We start from the raw sequence: 10,697 nt of genomic DNA, 5'->3' as shown, positions 1-10,697 counted from the left end.
TTTGGGTGTGTGTGTGCGTGTATGGTCACAGCATTACCCATAGATCGGTCATATACGAGCTCTGAGTTCTCTTTCGGGAGTGTAATAGCTGTCGATCACGAGTACAACACGTGATTCAAGACCATGGTGAATCGCACATGTACACACACACGCGCGCACGCACGTCCTCGTTTATATAAATTTATTACGCTCATAGATCGACAAACCTAGTACAGTACATAATTTCTATTTTTACATAAATAAGGCAGAACACAACGAAAAAGATACTTCACATTGACATATATCCCACCATAAACAAGAATATCAAATAAGGCAGAACACAACGAATTACTGATAAATACAATCGAACATTTGGAGAATTTATTGGAAAGAGCAAACACATGACTCTGATGGGATATTTAGATTGTGAACAGGTGAAATACTTGTAGGAGTGGGAAACAACTAGAAGTGAGAAACGTAGGACACTAAACTGCTGAGTATAAACATTAATTATATAAACCAATAGGTGAATAAAGAATTTAGAGGCGAAAAACATACCAGCAAGATCCTTATACAATATTCCACAATCAAATCCCTGCAGTTAAGCGAGGAACCCAATCTAATCGGTTCTGTAAAAAAAAGAAAAAAAAAAAAAAGATAAGATACCAAGATCTTTGATGACTTCTTCAGTGTCTTTCCCGCTGACTTTTCATATCACCAGGGCTGGTTGTTATCGGGTTTATCATCTCTGAAGTCATCCAGTCATGTGATTTACGCTGCCAGCCTGCAGGCAGGCAGGGAGGCAGGCTCTTCATGACGGTAGGACCGAGTTACCTTCCTGCTTGTATGGAGTTCCAGCAGGCAAGATGGATAAGGTGGGTTCCTTCAACCTGATGACGATATGAACGAAATGGCCGCCTACAGGCATGGAGTTACCGCAGGCAGGCCGGATAATGTGAAGCTGTTTAGGTATTATGTCATATGGCAGACTGTCCTCATACACAAGATCTAAGAATATAAGGTCTAACCACTTCCGACCGAATTTCGAGGGAGTTGGCGCAGCGGGCCCGTGAACGTCACCTGGCTGTTCAAAGTGGGGTTAGCGGGTCCTATAGCTGTCAGTTGAAGCTGGTCCGTCGTTCGAAAATGACGTCGCCTTCGCTCGCACTGCTCCACGCAATTAGTTATATTCTGACAAATATTATATAAAATATATATATAAATATATATAAAATATTATAGTTCCTGTCTATATATATGAATATATAATATATATGATATATAATATATATATATATAATATATAAAATATTATAGTTCCTGTCTTCCTTGGCGTTTCACAGTTTTCTTCAGTGTATCACAAAGAGAAAATGGACTCATCCAAATGACGTCAAAAGCTGCGCAGAAGAATGTAAACGGTCTGACCTGTATATTTAGACCTTGCTCATACATAGATTTATACCGCAGGCAGGACTGATGCTGAGAGTTTGTTCAACCACAGAATAACAGAACCTGCAGTTCTGACGTAGAGGGGGAGTGTCGAAGGTATATAAAACTGATATACTAAAAAAAGGGACGGCTTCATCTAGGCCTCATGTGAAAGTGGACCTAAAAAGTGCCATAGTAGATGAATAAATTGCTAAGAAAGGTGCTGGGCGTGTCAATAAGAGAACAAGGGTCAGCCTGTAGCAGCCCCGCACCTCCCCTCCCTCTTGCAATTGACCGCGCGTGACATTGTGCGTGTGCCTGTGTGTGCTGTAAAGTGCACTTTGAACATCGACAATTCTAAAGCAGTTAGAATTATTATGTGTGCCACTCTAACCACGATTTAATGACCTTAGTGCGCTTGGGTCGCGGCGTCGGTTCGACCCGAGATTGTACAGTGTGAAACACAAAGGCAAAAGCCGACAAGACTTTTTTTTTTTTTTTTTTATTAATTTATTACGCCAAGGCGTCAGTCAGTACATAGATATACAAGCACAAAATGTTAATATAATGCGTCAGATGGATACACAATCAATAGTAGTACAATGCATATGAGTCATATCGATAATAGCAATATAACATTGAGTACAATGAGTAATAAATAATATAACATTGAGTACATTGAGTAATAAATGACAGCAGTGAGGACAATAAGTCCCACAACTAAGCGCAGTACAATCACAAACATTTGACAAACATAGGACATAATGGTAGTGTGCATAGACAGACCTAAATGACATACATAGTGCGCAATATCATGGCCATCGATGTGAGGGGCGCAAAAGGTAAGAGAGAGAGAGAGAGAGAGAGAGAGAGAGAGAGAGAGAGAGAGAGAGAGAGAGAGAGAGAGAGAGAGAGAGAGAGAGAGAGAGAGAGAGAGAGAGAGAGGGAGAGAAAAGGATTCTCTCCCCTCTCCCCTTTTTCCTTCCTTTTCCTTTCTTCTTCCTTCCCTTTTCCTTCTTTTTGGTATAGTCTGAGTACGTAAACATACAATTGGAATACATATAATAATGGTTATGGGAAGCAACAAATCTAGACAGAATGTGCCGAGTAACACCACGAGAGGATGCACTCGACATCACAGACGCCCCTCCCCCCCAGGTTGAATAACCTGAGGAAGAAGAGGAATGCTGTCGATTCAAGACCTCATTCTCCTGCAGTGCTCCTCGACTCAGCAAATAATACAGCAGGCACGAACATTTGATAAACATAAGTCATAGTGGCAGTGTACATAGACATACGTAAGGAACATACACAGTAAACAGTATCACTGAAGGTCACCGATGAGAGGAGCGCAAAAGGAAAAAAATACATTAAACAATCTATAAATTGAGTGTGAGTGCATAAGTACTCTAGTGGAATACAAACGGTAATGGGTATGAGCAGCAATAATATTTGTCAGAATGGGCTGTGTAACACCACAGGAGGACGTAACCAATATCACACAACGACGCCCCCCCCCCTCCAGGCTGAACAAGCTGTGGAAGCAGAAGAAAAGTGTAGTTGACCCAGGACCTCACCCTTCTGCAGTGCTCCTCGACTTAACCAATAATACAGTCAATAACCACCGAAGTGAGGAAAACGGGTAAGTATTATGTCAAGGTTGTCAGCCTCGAGCAAGAACGTGCAGATTTGAATCAAGGTCTGACCTCTTGGTAGAAGGTCTCTTACTGTGGGGCACTGAAGACAATAGTGCTCTAGGTTGTTAGCATTAGGGCTGTCGCATAGTTTACAGGTGGTGTACTGTGGCATATCAAGAGTGTGGGCGACCTGCCACAAAGGCCGATACCCCATCCTGAGTCGAGCACTAATTACATTGTGTTTTCGCACAATTAACCCGCGTTTGCGATACTTGTAGCGACTGTGGAGAAAGTGATCATGATGTTGTATGGACACACTGTTGGCCTTCTCTGCATTTCTGCGTCGCATCGTCATGTCAAACCCAACTGAGTGGATGACATCGGAGGGAGGGCTCGGCATCCCGTACATGTCCATCTACTATACAGGCCGCCTTAGCGATACGATCCACCGTGTCGTTGCCATGTAGTCCAATGTGGGAGGGTATCCATACAAACGGTATGGTAAGAGAAGCATCATTTGCAGCAGCAAGTCGACATAGGATTTCATTCACAACACGGCTGCAGATAGGTCTTGGCGAGGATAGGGCGTGCAGGGCTGATTGGGAGTCACAAACAATTATCCCGTTCACACGATGTCGAATAAGGAGAGTCACAGCATCCAAGATTGCATTCAGTTCACAGTAGGTGAAGCTAGATGAGGTGGGCAGTCTGCGGCCAATCCATGAATCATCTGGTACAGGAGGTTCCAAGGTTGGGGAGAAGATGGCACACGCTGCTCTTCCATCTGCTTGCACAGAACCATCTACGTAGACGTGGTGTGCCATAGGCACAGACGTAGATATACCAGCAATAGTCTCCAGAGCTAACTGTTTCTGCAGGGGGGGATAGGCATCTTTCGAAGTTGGTGTAAATGTGACAGCGGGGAGGGGGACACGCCATGGTGGTAAATCAGGGGGTTCCGCCTTCGCAGGCACATCGATGTCCAGGTCACGAAGAATATCACTCACTACCCTGATGGGGGTATGTCCGCCTGCTCGAAGTGGGAGTCTGGGTACGTCCGGACCCAGTGACTTACTTATGACATCAGTGAAGTGTGGAGCAAGATTGGGGTAGTGGAGACACTTAACAGTGAAATAGGACACAATGGCATAAATCCTCTCTACTAGAGGAGGTAGGTTGAGTTCTAACTGCATGTTCACAAAACGGGTAGAGAGAGAACACCCCAGGATAAACCTCATGACTCGATTCTGGAATTTTTCAAGTGGCTCGAGCGCTGGTTTAGGAAGTTGATACAAGGCAGGGGATAGATAGTCGACTATTGACCGAAGCAGTAGGATGTAGAGAGTCATTGCCACTGGGATGGAGATACCTACAGCATTGTTGGCAAGCCACTTGATAGGTGCAAAGCGGGGCTCCAGACGGTCAAGAAGGCTTTTCACGAGGGGGTGAATTCGTTGACGCGCAGGTGTAGCTGGGGTGATTCGGACTGGTGCTCCCAGATATGTGTACTGTGTGCAGTGAGGGATGTCATGACCACCCATAGTGAATGCAGGCAGAGCTCTGGCATTGCGTGAGGTGAAAATCCTGCTTTTCTCTGGTGAGAAAAGGAGGCCAAAGGAGGTAGCGGCCATGTTGAAATCACGGAGCATGCGCTGAAGGTCATGAGGTGAGGTGGAGTGGATGCATATGTCATCCGCATAGCAGGTGATAGTAGTACCGGGGATGATAGGAAGGAGGGAGAGTAGACGATGCATCAGGATATTGAATAAGAAGGGACTTAGCACACCTCCCTGCGGGGTGCCCAGTTCGAACGGTTCATAGGAACTGTACGACCCCTTGAAGTAGACACGCGAGGTTCTATTACAAAGGTAACCTCGAATCCATTTTAGTAGGTTCCCCCGAACTCCAAAGTCCACCAGTTGGTCAAGGATAATTTCCCTGTTGGCTATATCGAAGGCAGATTTGAGGTCCAAGAAAGCAACCACACTGGTGGGGGAGAGACGTGTGTAGAGTTCAACAAGGCAGTGGTGTGTGCTCCGTTGCGGAAGGAAACCATAAAGACTGGGGGAGAGCTTATCTAGCAGTCGGTGCATCAGTCGGGCAAGAAGGATGCGTTCAAACACTTTGCTAAAACAGGAGGTGAGAGAGATAGGCCTAAATTTGTTGGTGCCAGGTTTCGGAATAGGAATGATAGTGCTTTTGATCCAAGCTGAGGGCATATGCCCCAGGCGAAGGCAGAGATTGAAGAGCTGTAGTAGGGGGTTACTAGGAACATTCAGAAGGAGACGAAGGACTTGATAAGTGAGGCCATCCTCACTAGGGGCAGAAATCTTAACCCTAGCAAGAGCACGGTGTAGCTCGTCCTCGGTGAATAGGATGTCATCTTCTTCATCTGTCTGTAGTAACGCACCCATTAGGCGGAGGTTACGAGAGCTGCGGTGGGAGGACAGTGCCTCTTGGACATTCCCAGGAAGGTTGCGAGTTTGTGACTGCTCTGACCAGGTAGTAATAAGATCCTGTGCATACTCAAGCGGACTGTGGTGCAGAGTGCAGACGGATTTCTTCTTGACAACCTTCTTTATAAGATGCCACATAGTGCCCGTGCTAGTCTGATGGTTAATACTATCTGTAAATTTCTGCCAAGACTCTGTGTGCACGCATTTCTGAAGGGCAACCAGGTCATCCCTGGCCAGCTGATAATGGTGCAGATGTTCAGGCGTGGGCTGCCTTTGAAAGGAAAGCCCAGCATCCACCGCTATTCTTTCCGCTTGGGCAATACGCTGATCCAGTGTCCAGGAACGGGTCTCAGTGCGACGTTGAATGTGTGGTCGGAGCACGTAGTGCGTTTAGAAGTCATGTGTAGAATTCACCAGTGAATCGTATAGGCTGTCAGGAGAATGAAGATCAAAAGTGGGAAGGAGGCGAGAAATATACGAGATGTATGTGGGGCAGTATTTAGGAGGGATAGAGATGCGGGTACGGTAATGGGGGATGGAAGCTTGAGCCTGTAGGATGGAGTATGTTAGGCTAATAGCAACATGGTCAGAGAAGAGAGAAGGGATAGATGAGGAAAAGACATTGGATGCCACAAGACCTGCAGTGATAATGTGATCTATAGTACCTCCACGAGTGTGTGTGGCACCACCAGTATCCCAACGTGTTAGGCGATATCGGCGGATGTAGTCTAGTAGGGGCCTGCCAGCGCGGTTGGGAGTGGGAGATACGTCTCCAAGAGCAGGATGCCTTGCGTTAAAATCCCCCATATAGATCATTCCACTATCTGTAGGTATAGGAAGGGCTGGTAAATTAATCAAACCGGGAGCAGAGTAGACATTGCACAACCGAAGAGTACTATTTCCTACGGTAATATCAAAGAGCTGAAAGGTCATATCAGGTTGCGCAGAGGAACCAACGAGCGTGTGAGACAGGGATGAGGCCATTTCTGGTATAGTGTACATATGAGATATACCCTGTGAGCAAAGGAGCCTCCTCCCCATGTGGAGCACTACCAGGAAAGGCCTCTTGTATAAATATGACTTGTGGATGATGTTGATAAACATAGGTTTTAAGTGCCGTGAGTTTAGAGGAGTGTCTAATACCAAAGGCATTCCAGGAAATGGCATGAAAACGAATGTGACTAGCGAAGTTTAATCTTATTGTGGCGGGGGGCAGAAGTGGGTAGGGCACTACCGGGTGGAGTACTGGGCAAGGAGGACCTGTGCTGCACACTAGTTAACTTTTCAAGGTGGGAGGCGACCTTGTCAAGTTTATCAGTAAGAGTTGTGATGGTGGTGATGACAACCTGATGTGATTCGACCAGACTTGCTAAAGAGTTTGCAGTAACAGTTTGCTGGGCTATGATACTGTCTATACGGGCATCTATGGTGTCAAAACGAGCCGTGAGAGCAGTGCAGCGGGATTCCAGGGTGGCAACTGACTTACGGAGAGCAATGATGTCAGCTGACTCAGTGTGACGTGGAGATGAGTGTGCGGGTGGTGGCGGAGGTGGTGGGGTGTGACCTGTTGAAGTGTTACGGGACCGTCTGATACAGCCGTGCCAGACGTTAACCCCAGGCATTTTGCACCGAACACACTTCCATTGTGAGGGGTCAGGGTGTCGCAGAGGCGAGGGATTTGGTGGGGCATCTCCAGCAGCAATAGCAGTAGATGAAGCAGGAGGAGCACTGTGCGGGCAGGAGCGTGTATCGTGGTTAGCAGCACACCACGCACATCTGGCCGAAGCAGAGCAATAGCGCGAGATATGGCCTATGCCCCAGCATCTGTAGCACCAAGGCTTCTCGTCCGTCATCCTGCGTAATTCACAGGGAGGGAGGCACGGGAGAAAGGGAAATTCAATAACAGGTGGTGGGGGTTCAGGGAGACTCCAGGTGATGACAATACGGTTTATAGGATTCCCGTCCTGGTGGAACCGTCGAGCAGTGTGCACACCTTGTAGAGTCTTGGCAAGGGAAGGATCTATTGAAGTAGGGTACCGAGTAACGAGGTATGTAGGGAACTTACGGGGTCGCTCAAGTGAATACTGAATAACACATCGCATGGAATGAAAATCACCACTTGTAACACTGTCTATGATGTCCTTGCGACGCCTCGATACGTAGGCATAACGTGACGTGATAGAAGACATCTTCACTTCAGCCAACTCTCGATCGAGATGAAACGCTTTGGTGACTTCAGTAAGCCAACGGAGTTTCACTTCACAGGAGGGGTTATCTTGGAAACTCAGCTTGACATAATCCTCCCTGGGAGCAAAGGCTGGAGCAGCTGACGGGAGTGAAGGGGTGGCAGGAGTGGGTACCGGAAGGGGAAGGGGACGGGGCAAAGGTCTGTCAGAGGTTACAGGTTGCACAGTGTCTTTGTCTGTCTTGTGAGTCTTGGCAACAGGTGATGTTGAGGTACTACTGGCGTTAGATCTAAGGTCTATAGGGCGTTTAGAGGAGGTAGAACTCGGATGTAGGGGGTAAGAGGACACCACTCCTCCTGTCAGCTTCTGATGTTCCCTGTGCGGAAGATATGGCCAGTTCTGTGAAGCCTGTTCCTCCTCGTCACTTAGGGCGAGGTCAGCCACGACATCCATCACTGTGGAAGGACCAGAATTGTTCATGGTGCCTGGTGAGGTGGTAATGTTGGCTACAATTAGGGATGTCAACGGTTGGGTAGGACAGTCATTGCGTCACTCGCCTCGTACTGCGCATGCGCAGTTTTGAAGAAAATTGTTTGTAGGTGTTCCGGCCCGGTGCACGAATTCAGATCGTAATTTTAACAAAGTTTAAGAATTTGCCAAAACTAGGATGACACTACACCAATCACTTCGTCTTCTTGTAGGCCTCGGCCTAGTCTGAATGTTGGGAACACTGCTAATCACACGCTAGACGTAGTTTTTAGGAGCTCCAACAAACCGTCCGTTCGGCAGGAAACCCAAACATTGAATCGCCGACAAGACTGTGAGAATCAACACCGTGTGAGATCGAAACCTTTATTGGTACGACGTTTTGCTTGTTACAGCTTTTTCAAGTACAGACATATGGCTGTTCTGTTTCTGTTTAATTTGGGAGTTAAGCTCCCACGGGCTTTGGTTTTGAGCCCGTTTGGTGGGTGATTTGACTTATGAGTGTGTGTGGGCCCAACCACACACTCATACATTCACAAGATGTGCATACGTATATGAAATACGTATGCACATCTCAGTGAATGCACCCTTCCCAATGTGAACTGTGTACGGTGTATAAGTGGATGGTAACATCTAAATAGATAGTAAGAAAAAGAGTAAGAAAAAGAGGGGGTGAATCAATGTTTGAGTGGTAGTGGTTTGGCCACGCCCACCCATACATTTACCGGATGTGCATACCTTTGTTAAATATGTATGCACATCTCGGTGAATTCACCCTTCCCGACATGATTGAAAAAACAAATGCAGTAATATAACATGATTAAAGGGGGGGTTGACACTCCACCAGCCGACGCAGTTCGTACGCGCTTAAGTGGCGGCATAGCCGACGCACAAGACCCTCAGATGTTGTCGGAGGCCCTCTCCTCAGAAAAGCAGTTGCGGGGCAATGCTTGAGGTAGTGCTTCACGGTGGCTTCGGGGTGGCTGCAGTGGCGGCATCTTCTCTCTTCAGGTGTAGCGTTATTCTTTATCTGCCAGAAACAACGGTCCTCCAGTCGCAGACGGAAGAGCAGTGTTTCCACTTTTCTGGGTGTGGAGCGAGGAAGTACAAGGGGCTCGTATTCTGTGACTGCCCTGTACCACCTCGCCCTCTCTGACACCTCTGCCTCCAGTCTGTGCTGAAGGAACCGTTGTACCTGGTTAGGAACTTAGACATATGGCAAACACTCTGAGTACATATAGGCCGACGGGGAAGGAACTGGGAGAGGTTATCAGGGAGGGGTGGGTGGTAGGTGGAAGGGCGGAGGGGGGTGGTGAAAAGGGGACGGGTGGGACTTGGTGGAGAAAAAGGAGGACATTTCGGACAGTTTGTTGAAATGGATTAAGGGGGACATTTCATACATTTGTATAATGCGGGTAACAGATGGATGATAGGAGGGGCGATATTGAACATGCCTCTGTTCTGCTCAATGGTTTTGAAGCTTTGAATGGCGGCCGCTTCCAGGCATTTCCTCCTCACCCTGTGGAGGAAATGCCTGGAAGCGGCCGCCATTCAAAGAATGTCAACCGCCTGCTGCCAAGACAATCAAGGGAACCTCAAGTGAGTGTAATAAGGCTCCTACTCGCCCTACCCTGCCTAATCATAGTGCTACTCCCGTTGCCCCCACCCGACCCTCATCCGCCCTTCCAGCATTTGCTCCTCGAGACAAATATGTCAAGTTGGCCTTTAGCGGGAACCCATCCACAGAAGTTAAACTCCGCTGGCTGTCAACTACCACCAAGACTTTCCACCTGCAACGGGATACGGCCGAGGTTAAGATGGCTGCACTCACCTCTCGATTCATCTACATATCAAGACAACGCACAGACATCCTGGACCGAGTTACTACAAATAATTTTATGTCACTGCCTCTTCTCTCTCAAGACTCCCCCGAAAGACCTCGTAAGTACCCCCAATACCTGCTTACTCGCTATCCCGTTGACGTGGATCACAAGCTTGCCCTACAGCTCCCAGGAGTACACTCAGCCAGGCGCTTCATGCAGAACGGTACCCCCATCAACCGCATTGTTATTGTGTGGAGCCTCCCTGAGACACCCCCCGACACCATTGCTTTTGACTTCCTCCCTCTCCTCCCCCCGTGTCAAGTCCAAAGACTCCGTGACGACCGACCCTGGTGCTTCAGGTGCTGGGGTATCGGTCACATTTCCAGGTACTGCTGCGCCTCCCCTAAGTGTGCCTGGTGTGCCGCCGCCCATGAATCCAGAGAATGTCCCGTCCGGAGTGCGCCCCCGCCCCCATCTGCGACTACTTCCACCTCTGAACCTCCACCACAGCCGAACCCATCACAATGGAAGTGCCCCCGATGTCTACAGCCAGGTGTCAACGTCTGGCACGGCTGTACTCGGCGCAAGACTCAGACCAGTGGTCCCACCTCAGCCCCACCACCTTCCCCCCAGACTGTCCTCTCTGCTCCCACCCCCCCTCAGCAAGACGCTGCCGTCCCTAAGGCCGTTGTAGCCCTTCAA

The 10,697-nt window shown here is 48.1% G+C and overlaps 1 protein-coding gene across 1 annotated transcript; it reads right to left on the bottom strand.

Moving 5' to 3' along the window:
* Positions 1–3,400: 3,400 nt before the first annotated feature.
* On the bottom strand, positions 3,401–6,541 carry LOC143019134 (uncharacterized). The gene is made up of 2 exons (XM_076174829.1): positions 6,122–6,541; positions 3,401–5,824 (listed from the first exon to the last, which is right to left on the bottom strand). The coding sequence occupies exons 1-2, from the start codon at positions 6,539–6,541 to the stop codon at positions 3,401–3,403; spliced, it is 2,844 nt and encodes a 947-aa protein (XP_076030944.1).
* Between the last annotated feature and the right edge of the window lie 4,156 nt (positions 6,542–10,697).

The sequence above is a fragment of the Oratosquilla oratoria genome, chromosome 36, assembly GCF_046742065.1.
Source record: "Oratosquilla oratoria isolate Oo_2021 chromosome 36, ASM4674206v1, whole genome shotgun sequence".
NCBI lineage: Eukaryota > Metazoa > Arthropoda > Malacostraca > Stomatopoda > Squillidae > Oratosquilla > Oratosquilla oratoria.
This window is presented reverse-complemented; position numbering and strand designations above follow the sequence as displayed.

Excerpts from the sequence above, each read along its gene's own strand:
- LOC143019134 (XM_076174829.1), bottom strand. The coding sequence starts at position 6,541 with ATGGGGAGGAGGCTCCTTTGCTCACAGGGTATATCTCATATGTACACT. Across the intron at positions 5,825-6,121 it reads CAGGTCTTGTGGCATCCAAT|CGTATTGCCCAAGCGGAAAG; the intron begins GTCTTTTCCTCA and ends ACACTGGATCAG.